Source organism: Stylophora pistillata, chromosome 1 (genome assembly GCF_964205215.1).
Source record: "Stylophora pistillata chromosome 1, jaStyPist1.2, whole genome shotgun sequence".
Lineage (NCBI taxonomy): Eukaryota > Metazoa > Cnidaria > Anthozoa > Scleractinia > Pocilloporidae > Stylophora > Stylophora pistillata.
In genome coordinates, this window is record NC_142519.1 from 58174987 (window position 1) to 58189059 (window position 14073).

At 40.3% G+C, this 14073-nt stretch overlaps 1 protein-coding gene across 1 annotated transcript; it reads right to left on the bottom strand.

The window, feature by feature from the left end:
* Positions 1–54: 54 nt before the first annotated feature.
* Positions 55–7355, bottom strand: LOC148743323 (uncharacterized). The gene is made up of 5 exons (XM_088750752.1): positions 7092–7355; positions 3519–3665; positions 2701–3261; positions 1831–1980; positions 55–1224 (listed from the first exon to the last, which is right to left on the bottom strand). The coding sequence occupies exons 1-5, from the start codon at positions 7353–7355 to the stop codon at positions 997–999; spliced, it is 1350 nt and encodes a 449-aa protein (XP_088606878.1). The 3' UTR covers positions 55–996.
* Positions 7356–14073: the final 6718 nt, after the last annotated feature.

A 14073-nucleotide genomic window follows, 5' to 3' on the forward strand; every position in this document is an offset into this window, starting at 1 on the left:
GTGGTGGATATTTACCGAGCCGCGAAAACAGTCAGATAATAGAGCACAAAAAGATGATTTTAAGTTATTTATTCCTGCAACCATTACAATATTTTTGGGCAAAAAATCCCGCGCGCGTTGCTCGGAAGTGAATACCAAAGGGAATTCGAAGTTTGAGTTGCTAATCAGAGCGTGCCTTCGATGCTATCCTTTGTTTGAGTATACATTACAATGATATACAGGCAAGACACCAAGAATGGTAGAGCAAAACCAAGTATGAGACAAATAAAGTTAGGGTAACCAGCGGCGGATTTACATTTATATATAGATATTAAACACTTACAGCGAGTAATATAATAACAATTATGTTGGAGCGAATCACATCAATCCCTTCCATGCGACCTCGCCTTACCAAGAGTATATCACTTGGTGTGAACAAAACTATGACGTCCCCAGTCATTACCCTCTTTTGTTCCGCTACTTTTCGTTAATTTTAGTGACTCTCAACCTCTGGTGAAATGCTCTTACTTCCGGGGTAACGCAGTTTGCATTTCCCTATCACCTCTGACTAGTTACAACTTTTTACCTAGCAGATAATTATGCTGTTTTGAAACTTATTATTCAAGAGTATTTAGGTTTTATGTTTTTATGCGATAAACCCGTTCTTGTTTCTGCTTTGGAGGAACTTCGAACTTTTCCTAATAAGCTAACGCTAACGAGAGTAGCTAGTGTCGCAAAATAAAAACCAAAGTAATCACCACGTGCACGTCAAATCAAAATAGGGAAGCTATCGAAAAGCAAATTGGGAAAATCTTGATACCCGTGAGGGTAAAAAATGGCGGTGACTAGATTGCGATGTTCTTCAGAATTTTTTGCTGGGGGGGGGAAGGGGGATTGGGCACTAAGATAAAACTAATGCAAAGCAGGTTTACCATCAAAACTTGATCAAAAACTACTTCATTGTTTCAAGGTCACTATGGTAATTATAGTTTTATGTTTCTATGATTATCATGAAGGTTAAAATGCAAGAAAATAGGCAGTCATGCCGGCCAGGAAAATAGCAGTAGACGGGAAAATCACATGACCGGTGTTCGGTTTAGTTCCAGTCTTCGCTTCCATCGCTTCCATCGCTTCCTTTATCATGTTATGTTTACCACTTAGTATCCCGGTTACTGTGTGTTTTGACAGGTCGACGTTTGCATCAGTTCCACTTAAAGCCCACACAATTGTTACCTGGGTATCATCCTGATAATGATAGCAATACAAAGACTTGATGAATGAAGGAACGAAGGAACGAAGGCAACGAGGGAACAAAGGAACGAGGGAACAGCAAAATGAGGGAACAAGGGAACGAAGGAACAAGGGAACGAAGGCACGATGGAACGAGGTGACGAGGGAGTAGGGGAACGAGGAAACGAGAAAACAGGGAAACGAAGAAATATTTTGGATGAGTGAATGAGTAAGTGAGGAATGAATGAATATGAATGATTGAATGAATGAAGAAGTAAACGAGTTTGAATCATTGTGGAGAAGTGCATAGATGAAGGATAAATGAATGTATGAATGAATGAATAGAAGTATGATTGGACGGATGAGAAACAATATTGAAAGCCTGTTACTTGTTCTTTACATCAAAGAAAACTGATAACGAACCATACTGGCCTGTTATATGTTATGAAAAGCTCCTCTATTCATAGTACACAGTTTTCAATTTCTCACACAGATTTATTTCTTGAAATTTTGGCACGGCCTCAATATGCAAAGCCATCGGTGACCAGCTTTCTATCCTCGAATTAAGCCAAATTTTATGATTGATTCTTAGAGCCTGCAGTGTCTGGCTAGAGATCTTACCTGGAACTGCACATTATCGGCAGTGTCTCCTGTTACAGCATCCCTAAAGAACTCCACCATGGTTGTACCGTCCTTTTCACTCACCTTTGTGAGGAGGAAGCTTTGCTTTGGGTTTCTGGTTGGTTTTGATAAGGACGTGCTCCAGTAATTCTGTTAGCAAACGAAGGCAAATGCTATTGATTTTAAATTGCATATTTATAGAGTTTGTTAAAGGTTGGCGGGCCCTACCTGGTATTTACTCGAAATAAAAGTTCATCTATATTATTTTCACTCATTTGTTGGCTCCCTTTCATTTGCAATGCGTTTGTGAGTCAGTCATGGAATGGGTATTTCATTGAGTCAATCTATCAGTCAGTACTCAGTAGGTCAGTTAGTCAGCTATTCAGTGAGTCGGCAACTCAGTCAGTTATTCAGTCAGACAGTCATTTAGTCAATTAGTTATCCAATAAGCTAACCAGTCAGTCAGTCAGTCAGTCGGTCAGTCAGTTAGTCAGTCAGCCAGTCAGTCAATCAGTCAGTCTGTCCTTCAGCCAGTCAGTCAGCCAGTCAGTCAGTCGGTCAGCCAGTCAGTTGATATATTCAAATTAGTTAGTCAGTCAGTCAGTCTACCAGTCAGCCATGCAGTCTGTCAGTCAACCAGTAAGCCATGCAGTCTGTCAGTTAGTCAGTCAAACGTCAGTGTGTCAGTGAATCAGTCAGTGAATAAGTCAGTGAATCAGTCAATGAATAAGTCAGCCAGCCTGTCAGTCGGTGGGTCCATAAGTGGGTTGGCTAGTTAGCCATGCTAGTCAGTCAATTAGCCAACCAATCAGCCTATCACTCGGTCAGTCAATCAACTTGTTTATTCATCCAGGCTCCCTCTGTACCAACCCAGATATATCCGATATTGGAGGCAGACCCAGCCACAGCTATATCGTAGTTTTTCATGCCTCTTCCATCAGCTGTTGTAGTAAATCCTACAGCACACCAACCGGCTGTTTTACAGGTCATCTTGAACATCAGTGTGCTGTTGCTGTAGGTCCATTCGAGTTTGAATGAGCCATCGGGAGACATGACACTTGCGTATTTTGGAGGAGCCATTGGAGTCGTAGGAGCCACCGATTCTTTTGTCGACATCATTGTTGCCGATGGTTGTATGGCTGTTGTTGATGGCAACGGCGGAGGTTCCTTCGCTAAAGAAATCAAGTTATATCTCCCATCCAATATTTTGGTCTTGTCGTGTTTTGACAAACCATTATTGTTCGCATCACTGGTGGCTTTCGAGGCGAATATCACTTTAACTTCGGTGGTATTCTGCACAAAGGAAAAAAATGAATAAAACAAAGGAAATATTGCAAAAAGATGGATTTTCCTCAGTTTGGAAGGGGGTGGGGGGACGGGGTGGTAGGTGGTTTGAGAACAGATGCTGGGGATGAATCGTTCAATTGGGATCTGTTAGACATGTTCCCTAAGAATATCTTTCTTCCATATTTTCTGCAGAAAATTCTTTGGATAGGGTGGATGGGGGGGGGGGGGGGGGCTTCTAAGATACTCGTTTTCTTCCCCCCTGAGGTATTACCGCTGAAGGATTTCCGCTGCGAACAACTCGGCTTTTCGGCAAGAAAAGATATCATATCGAGTTAAAACTAGAAAAGGCGAATTTAGAGCAGTGTTGTCATCTTTACGCTACTAAATCGTATCATTAATACCTTAAATTGGACGTCTTCAGCATCTCCCGTCTCAGCATCCCTGTAAAACTCCACAGTGGTTTTCCCACCAGCTTCAGAGGCTGATATGAGTTTGTAACCTTGTATTCCATCTTTTTTCGGTGGTCCCGGCCCTCGGCTCCAGTAATCCTGTCAAAATAAAGTCCAACCGCCTCAGGTTTACCATAAAGCGTCAAAGTGAAAAACACCACTGTTTATAATTTCAACCTAACTTTTTTATATAGAGAATTTGTCGATTGAGTATCGTAGAACCAAACCCAAAGTACTCAGGGCAGCCAATCAGAAAAAGTAGGAGCGATGATAACTCAAAATAAACCATATATGGTCAGCTACAAGCGCAAGCGCGGGAAAAAAAAAGCGAGTGTCCGAGTCATGATCGGTTTTAATTTTGCATCTGATTGGTTGAAAGGGTAGCGGAAGTAATCTACACCAGTCACGTACAGATCATTTCCTAGAAAATTAACCAACAGTGAGTGACGGGGAATCTTGTTTGCGTAACAAAGCTTAATTTTAAGATTAGGAATATCGTAAGTCGACTGTAGCCTAGCAACATTCCTCACAACAATTTCATGAGAACAACTGAAGGACGCGGTCACGATAACTCACTCCTACGCCAAAATCACCAGACTGAGAGCGTGAAAGACGAGAAGATAATATTTTATCACGAGAATTCGTACTCCATTTCTTCAGGTTTAAATAATAATAATAATAATAATAATAATAATTTACATTTATATAGCGCAGACCTCTATATGAACATATTCAGTCGCGCTTCACAATATCGTAAGATAAAATTATGGCAAAAGTAACTGAGATATAAGAGGCAATACTCTACTTTTAGGTGATAATGACAGAGAACTATATACTAAGTATGTTAAATGTACTGTGTATATGTGTGTGACACGTCCAGGCATGCAAGCATTCTGTACATTACTGTGGTCAACCAAGTCGAGGGTGTCTGAAGGGTAAATATATGTAGAATGATTATTCGCTTTTTCTTACCCTGACATTTTATTGGAATGGAATCTATGGATCTATTATCATTGCCTTGGAAGACAGGAAGGAAATACATCTCAGACGACAATTTTTTACTGGGTTGTGCTCAAATGACGCAGCTTTTTTTGTCTCTAAAAAAATGTTTACTTTTTTGGTAAATAGTTTGGCATCCTCGGAGACCCAGGGGCTGTGAGTCGATTTCAAGTTAAGGGCAGAAGAGCCCCTGGGGACATTGTCTGACAAGACTAGTTCCAAACGGTCGCACTCGTTCTGGCCTCTGATTGGTGCCAGAAAATCTTTGTGTTTTTCTGCCCAATCAGAGTGAAGTGTCCTTTGGAGTCCTTTCGTGTGTTTTAACACGCATATATACAACAAGCTCTGTTGCTCGCTATGTTTGTTTGGACCGTGCGACGAAGCTTTGCCCGAGGTGGAAAGTTTCAGTCTCAGCATACAATGTAAGAGAAATCGATCAGATTGTCCGCGAAATCTTACCGGAAAATTATACTGAATACTTTCGCAGGTATCACAAGAGAACGAGTTTAAAAGTTTGCGAGGTTCGATTAAAACATAATGGTTGCAAGCATTGATATGTCGCTTTAAACGTTAGATGAGATGTAAGCCTAAATCTCTCAAGAATTTTTGTATAATTTGCTGTAACTGAAACTTTTCCAATCCCGTGAAGCTATTTCGTCGCACGGGCCACGCAGGTATGTCGAGCAACTGGCGCTTACGCAACTTTTTGTGCACGCCCGGCCAAAATCTAATGTAATCTTCGCTTGAAAAAAAAAAAAAAGCTAAGCGTGGAAACTTTTGCTTATTAGATGTGGGTAGATAACCCTGTACTAAGCTGACATCTACAATAAAGGAAGCCCGCCCTTTCCATCTAATATTTCTTGGTCTTTGATTTTGTTTTCCCCAATGAAAGCAGCATCGATTCCCACTGATCAAAGGTATTTAACTTGGTCTTCAACAATCGACAAATGAGGTGAAATGACAATGACCAAGGGACTAGAAGAGAATCCGTGGCCTTTCGAGCTCAAGAATTTGAACACTGTACACAGCAGCTGAAAGATTAAACTTTTTCCAAACCCCTTCAGTAACTCTCCGAAACACATCTCCTTTCCACGATGTTCTCGATGATTAGTTTTTGTTAAGATTTTAATTAGCTAATCGGAAACACAGCTAAGCTTTCTTTAAGCGCTTGCTGGAGGTCGTCCACGTACTTAACGTTCTCTGCAACCTTGGCCATATTGCGAAAGACTTTACTACAAAGCAACAATTAGAATATGGCGCGCACAGAAAGCTACGTAAACGTAAGCGCCAGTTGCTTGACATACCTACGTGGCCCGTGCGACGAAATAGCTTCACTGGATTGGAAAAGTTTCAGTCACAACAAATTGTACAAAAAATCTTGAAAGATTTAGGCTTACATCTCATCTAACGTTTAAAGCGACATATCAATGCCTGCAACCATTATGTTTTACACGAACCTCGCAAACTTTTAAACACGTTCTCTTGTGATACCTGCGAAAGTTTTCAGTATAATTTTCCGGTAAGATTTCGAGGACAATCTGATCGATTTCTCTTACATTGTGTGCTGAGACTGAAACTTTTCACCTCGGGCAAAGCTTCGTCGCACGGCCCAAACAAACATAGCGAGCAACAGAGCTTGTTGTATATGTGCGTGTTAAAACACACGAAAGGACTCCAAAGGACACTTCACTCTGATTGGGCAGAAAAACACAAAGATTTTCTGGCACCAATCAGAGGCCAGAACGAGTGCGACCGTTTGGAACTAGTCTTGTAAGACAATGTCCCCAGGGGCTCTTCTGCCCTTAACTTGAAATCGACTCACAGCCCCTGGGTCTCCGAGGATGATAGTTTGGCGACAATCCATTACTATCACACTAATTTGCTCACCATAAAAAACTAATTTGCTCACCAACTTGTTACTTGAAATTTCTTTTGGCATGAGTAACTCAAGTTGAATACGAGGGAATTATGCGTTCTTAAGAAAATGAGCTCCACGGCTGGCAATGTTAGAATAACAAAAGAAACAGAAACTCTATTATATTCGCTTCTCATAATTAATTACTAGAGAACCATTTTTACGCGACTTAATGAGTGAAAAACCGGCAGCCGAACCTAACAACAAAAAGTACAGTTTTCACACTTTTACAGTTTTGTTTCTCTCTTCTTTCAATTTTATTGACTTTAACTTAGATGAAGATTTTCTGAAGAATGCACTAAGCCTTGTAAGTAAAGACCAGCTGGAAACCTTTTAGCACCTTTGAACGCAACCCCCTGGGGAGATATGAAACTAGAATATTGTTCCAACATTGCTAAGAACACGGCAGAAGTCTGAGAAACCCTGGCCTGAAATTCGGCGTTTGATATCTTGATTTGCTCGGCTTCATTTCGAAAGAATTATTTTACCATTCTTGCATGATCTCGATGCCTGCCAAAGCGGTTTGGCAAAATGAAAGCAAACTGTCAATGTGTTAAACAAAAATAAGAAACGAAATTTATCGATGAAGAAAATATTTCAGATTGACTTACATCTACGTATCCTGCACCAGAGGCATATCCTGTCACGGCTATGTCATAACTGACCATGTTTTTGCCATCAGCTGTTTCACTAAATGCGACCGCGCAGTAACCAATTGTTTGACAAGCAAGAGTGAAAATCAACTTGCTGTTGTTATATCTCCATTGCAGCTTATAGGCGCCGTCTGGAGATTCTAGGGTGGTTTTCGAGGTTGCGCTGATCTCACTAAAAGCAAGTGAGGCCAAAGCAAGTGTTACAAAAGCAAAGAAGGCCATGTTCCACCCTTCGTTTGCCTTACGTGAAGATGAGATGTTCGGGTCACGAAAGTAATGATTATTGATCTCACAGACGTACTTACAATAGCTACGGGATTACGTCACAATGACGTTTGTTGGATCGGGAACGTCGTAAACTTTCCAATATTATTGTGTCATTTGGCAGCGATGACCAAACTAATCTACAATTTCTATGCCTGATAAACGCCTGTCTTTTTTGTCATCGAAGATTTTCATATTTTCCTTATATTTTGTGCGTGAAAGTTTCTGGCATCTTGCAGAAACAATATGGTTGGGTTTCAGGTGGCGTCACAAGCTTTGCTGAAGTTAGTGTCCGCCATGTTGGTGTCCCTCGGGTGTCAAATTTATGAATAATTAGTCGATTTCTATAGTGAAGCCCTCTGTCTTATCGCCGTATTATTTCGCCAACTACATGAATATCCAGGAAGAAAAAAGCGATAAAAGTATCTGGCATTCATCTTAAGGTATCCCAGTGCTCTCTGAGTATGCCGAAAGCTTAGAGAGTTGGAAGGAAAGATGTTTGCAAAAGATCTCGGTCATTGGGGTTGACCCTGCAAGCATACCAGCCGAGAAGTTCAGTCCAAAATGCTTGCCTCCTGTGGAAGCGTCGGACTTGCTGAGTTACCTCGTTCTTGAGACCAGCTTCTACACCAACAAGCAGTTCAAGGCGTTCAAGAGTCTAGAGGCGTTTAATCAAATGGTGTCGGGATTTTTGGAACCTCAGTTGTAGGCAAAGTAATCGCCGGCAAGTATGCCGTGAGAGCACGAGTTTGACATTCACAGCATATGAATGATCCTTTCGTGAACATTTGGGTCATTTCCGAAAACGATGGGACTATTTTGTCAGCCCACTGCTTGGGATGCAAAGCGGGACTGGCTGAGTCATGCTCACATATCGCGAGTGTTTTATTTATGTTAGAGGCAACTACTAGAATTCATGGCAAGGTCGCTGGGTGTCACAAAAACTCAGACACCGAAAACTCAGGTCCCTCGAAGCGTTCTCCAAGCTTCCAAAGTGCTCCATAATTCGATAGTGCATAGCATAAAGCATGAACCAATTTTTTTCTAATATAACCGGTGGAATAATGCAACAAATCCGACGCGAAAGACGAACAACAATATCAAGAGTGATTCTTCAGTGAGGCGAATCGTGATGGCGCTGATGCCGAGTCTTCTTTCGCGTTGTTTTTCTCTTTCTGCCTCATTTAAGAACTCTAGCCCAAGGGTCGCAAAATTGTCTTCGTTTTGGGACTGGTGGGCCGAGTCTCTGTTTGTATCCATCATTATCGCGAAATATTTAAGAATTTTAACAGAGCGACAACAAGGATCTGTGCGACGAAGTACAAAAAGGTAAACAAACGTCCCTTTCGGCTCGTCAAAATCACGCCAATTTTAATACTTTGGTGTTGGAGCGAGCGCATTTGATCCCGTTAACTGTGAATGAAAAGTTCAAAATTAACGGGAAAAATGGAGGAAATCTAAGCTAAATGAAGTCTTGTGTCACTCTAAAATGTTTTAATACTCAACCATCGGACGATTTTGCGAAACGTGCAACTTGCGGCCTTGCTTTTGCTGCTTCAGTTGGATGAAGACCCAAAAGGTCAAAATACACGAGGGATTACCAGGAGTGATCATGAGTCGAGTTTATCTCTTGAATTTTCGAGGAGTCTGAGTTTTCGGGGTGTGAGTTTTCGTGACACCCCAAGCTTACTTGCACTCAGGTAAAATGCTCATGGATTTTGCCGACATAGGTCAATGAAGTGCCGTATGCGAGGGCTAAAGACATCGATTTCTCATCGGCTAAGAAGCTCAAAGAAAAGCTCGACCAAAAAATCGAGGATCTACAACAGCCGCAAGCCTCGAACAATACAACAACTTCTAGTTCCTCCTGTTCTTCCCCTTGATTTGTGATGATCTTAGGTATAGCGCATTAGATCATATATATAATGAATTTTGCGCTATAGAAATAATAAAATTATTAAATTATTATACGAAAAAATCCTTAGTCTTTATGCTTTCCACTTTTGCTCGAACAGCCAACAATAATGCATAAAACCATCCCTTCTTTCTCACATGAACTCTTCGTTAGATACGGTTTGTTTACGCTCGAGGGACACCAAGATGGCGGATAGTAACCGTTGCTAAGGTATTGGTCACGTGGGTGAAACCCAAGGATTGACTTTTACATATCAACCGGATTAGCGTTTATTTTTAAAGCATACTCAGCATTCCTCGATCGCAGAGTTCTTTTTCGTGTTCAAATCCACTAGTTTATTTTAGGAAGAAATGATGGGTGTGAAACCTGAGAAATATTTAACGCGTTCATGGCCAAACTTTGGCTTTACACGAATGAAATCAAGATAGGAAAAAAAAACAAACAAACAAAAAAAAAAAACAAGAAAATTAGAGAACACAAGTGCCGGTTATTTAGTCTTTGATTATATTCAAGTGGTTTAAAGTGACTTGACTGATTTATTTGATTTACCTCCTTGCGGTCTCAATTACTTTTCAAACAGTTGTGATAATCTCTTTATTACAAAGCTACAGCCTCTTAGAAAGACCTCAGCTCGATTTTAGCTTTATCTACCTGTATGTCAGAAGCGTTCCATTAACCGAACTTTTTATCTTTGAATTAGAAGCAGCATTTCAAGATTCATCTTTCTGCGAAGTCGAAAAAAAAGATCTGTCTATGCGGTGAACGCCACCTTAAATTTTAAAACTGATAGATTTTGGGGGACTCGGTGCCCTGATGTGTTTGCGCTGGACCCAGCCTCCTTAACTCAGGATTCGAGCCCCGGTCAAAGTCTTATTACTCTCCCGGTGTCTCTTCCGGTTATTTACTCTCCCGGTGTCTCTTCCGGCCCAAGAAGTTATGATTAAATTGCAAACTTTTTGGAAAACTTGACGCCATAAACTGAAATCTTTCCCATGGGGAGTTGGGAAGACGCCAAGTGGCTTGTCGCTAAGGAAACTAAGATGAACCAAGGAAAGGGAGGTGTTTTGGCTTGTGATAATAATACAACAGTTGACGTGTATGACATGACAAGCAGTCTAATGCGAGCAGTCTAATGACGTCACCTAACCACACTCCTCTTGTAAGTCGATCATTGTTCCAGATAATTCTGGAATTTCCCAGATATTTTTCATATAACAAACCGCATGAAAATGATCTACTGCCAAGAGCAAGATAATCAAGTGATTATCTCGTGTTATTGCGAACCATGTATTGACAGGAGGCATTTGCCAGATTTCTCTTGATTTGAGATACTTTCTTAACCTTTTGAGCGCGGTATTTTTGATATCAGCTTCGTAATAAAAATAAACAGCCCTCACCAATTCGCAAATAATCACATTCGCTTTCATGACCATGTAGCATTTCGTTTGCACATTCTTTGAACAACTTTGCATGAGTGAACTTTCTTTAAGGATCGAATTTAAGATTGGAGCCTCTACTCAGCTTTTCTCAAGCATCATTACTTTTTTATGTCTTCCGAATCAATTGCAACAGCAGAGAGGTTGGCATTGATTTTAATTTTTCTCTCCCTTGCTGTGATTTCAGCTACTGTTCATCGATGTCTTTGTTTTTTAATTTGGCCTCCCATGGTCCTAAATACGAAATTCGTCGCAGGACATCCGCAGACCACAAACCATCGTGTGATTTCTGAGGGACATTGTGGAGTTGTACTTCGGAGGTGTAGAAGGGTTTGTAGCGTCTTTTGACCGTAATTTTCATATCTTAAATTTCGTCTAGACAGCATCGAGCGATTTTACTCAACACTAAGCAATACATGAGTCTTCGGCGCTGGCTAGATCAGGGGAAACGAACCATGGCGAGATGCATCAAAGCTATTTCCCTCGGACTACACGTACACGGATTCCGCGAGAAACTCTTATCTCTTGGTAATGCAAACTGACAAAAATACGCAGCTCTCAGTTGGCTCGTCAACTCAGTTTGTAGAGTACTGCACCGGTATCGCAGAGGTCATGGGTTCAACTCCTGTGCACGCCTTAATTTTTTTCAGGCTTCATTTTCACCACTGCCTAAGTAGTGTTCGCTACTACGAAGATCGCTCTGATCTGCAAAATTAATTGTAATGCCAAGCATTAAAACGTATGTCGTGAAAAAGGGAGAAGGTACAACATTCTATCTTCAGCATTTAGAAAGAGTTGACGACATGAATTCTTTGAAACCATGTTTAAAAGATTCAAGCTTCTGCGGAGGAAAATATATGAACTCCTTGATAAACTTGCCAACCTAAGTCGCATTTGCTCCTCTTCATTGTAGCTTAAACTACTTCAGCTCTTTCAAAGGGCCGGACCGCCATGACAAAAAATATTGATTGCGTAATATCTGGAAGATTTCTCATGTCTCGAGTAGTTGTCACAAATAGAACGAGAAGTGATTTCTAACAGTTTAAATTTATATTACTAGTGCTGGTCGAATCACATTCTCGGAGTCTCCAAGCCACCACAGAGTTAACCTGTACAGCAGAAAAGCAGATTGCCTGAAAATTTCAAACGAGTCTCATCCAAGAATTTCCACTCTGAATTCCATCTTAAGATTGAAAAAGAATTTGTGAACGATTGGGGACAAATTCATCATTATGAGCTCGTTTTCCTTCACTGAGCAACTGTTCATAACCACAGCTGTAAGGTTGCCTGTTAATAAATGTCAGCAGTTCAAGAAGAGATCCTCACTTCGATTTCACTTTATCTTTGTGTTTTCTAAAAATAACTGCTTTTGTGGAGCTATCCTCAGTAAAAGATTAATATTTGACAGTGACGAGAGATTTAGATGGAAAGAGTGCATGTCTTTGGGGTAATACAAATCTGTATTCTTTGAGACTAAAAACTGGCTTTGATTTTGCGTTTTTCATTTTACGTATTCCAACTAGTCTGACTATCCCATCCGTTGATGTAATTCAAGGTCAGATACTTTAATTATAATATAATTGTAATTTTTTTTTTATGGTATGTTCTGCACCAAATAAGGACATGATTTTTGTTCAAAGGTATATAAAGAAACTTGAAATATAGCCTCGTCGAAGATGCTTCTTATAGCTTGTAACGATTTCTATGTGCTCCTTAATTTCTCAAACCGAAAAGGACCTCCACTCAAATAAGCTTGAAAGCTGTCATTCAAGCATTTTAGCCTTAAAGCAACCTTTCATTCCTACCTGTGGCAGTGTTCATTTACAAATGGTTATGTTCACTTCAAGTTATAAGAGCGATCATGTTTTTTTAAGAACAATGGCGTGCTTCTCTTGAGTTGGCTCTGCGTATGCTTGCCAAGCGTGCAAGGTAATTTTCTGTGTGCAATTTCTTTACTTTTGCGATGTATTCCAATGCGGTCTTTAATTGCTTTTCTCGATCGCTACGTGTTCCGGGAGATCTCCAATGTTCTTTCCTCTTAGAAAACAAATGCCACTCCCGCTTATTTGTCAAATAGAATTTTTATCTTTTGGGGCCATGATTAGGGATGATAAAGCCATGGCTGATTTAATTTTGTAAATCAACTTATTTTTATAGAAGGAAGAACAAATACGTTCGTCTCAGTGGAATGCTTGTGATTCCACCTTTCATTTCTTTCGATAAGCCCCAATCTCAATCAGAGTAACAAATTCCTACCGGGTTTATTGGTAGAATATCACGTCTCACTACCTCGAGCTCTATTAAAATATTCAAAATTCTGCTTTCAAGCTTAGAATTGACAAAGATGTATGATAAGGTGACCAAGGGACTGATCATGGCTCTGATGGTTGGGGCACATTGGGAAGAACTCGAGCATAAAGCTCTGTATGGAAGAAGAGGAAATACTTGCCTGAAAACTCGTTTCCACAACTGTGAACCGAGCTTTTACTTTATCAAAACGTCTGAAATATTTTTACATCTCAAATTATCGACAAAGTTTACTTTTCTTTCTCTGGTAAATTCCGCAAGGTCGTGGGACTGATCTATGCAATTTGATCAGCTCACGCGAAATTGGCTTTGGCTAGCAGACTTTTTGCACTTGCTAGACCAGGGATATTTACCTTCAATGGAACGAGATATTCAGTGGAGTGAAGTTATGAGTAAATTTAAGTTTGCAAAAGAATGATGCATCCCTAACCAAGTAAATTTTATTTATACTTATAGTTTGCGCCCGAAAGTTGCGTTTCATGCTTCGTTATCCGTTCTAGTACCATACAAGATGTTCGATTTTTAATCCAATTCAGCTATGACACTTTTTTTAGATGATATTTTCCGCTTTTCTGTCCTCGATAGAAAAAACGCTCTAAGTCAGCGCTTTTCTATCGAGACAATTTGACCACTACTAACCCAGACCAAATGAAATCTGAATCTTTTGATTAAGGAATACGCCGTACATCCACGGAATACATCAACCTTTTGTGCAAATTAGATTTTTGTCATAGGGAAAATTTCGACATTAATCATTCACCGACAAGTTGATTGACTATACTCCACTCTGCTTCAAACTTTGAGATGACAGTTCAAATCGAAGGACCAGATTACCTTATTTCGATTAACGCATAGAACTCAGTACTCATTTTGTCGATCCTTACTCAGCAGATCACTGCTAATCGGCTACTTGAGGGGTTTTGAGGATGCATTATTCTTAAAAAAAAAAAAGTTCTTCACTTTTTTCGTCTATTTACTTACGGCAACGGAAAACTGTAACCACCTATTTAGCATTTTG

Bases quoted from the DNA above. Each gene is read 5' to 3' on its own strand.
- LOC148743323 (XM_088750752.1), bottom strand. From the start codon at position 7,355: ATGGCCTTCTTTGCTTTTGTAACACTTGCTTTGGCCTCACTTGCTTTT. The intron at 3,262-3,518 runs GTATTAATGATA...CATGTCTAACAG, and splicing joins CTGAAGACGTCCAATTTAAG to ATCCCAATTGAACGATTCAT. The intron at 1,225-1,830 runs GTAAGATCTCTA...TATCATTATCAG, and splicing joins CCGATAATGTGCAGTTCCAG to GATGATACCCAGGTAACAAT.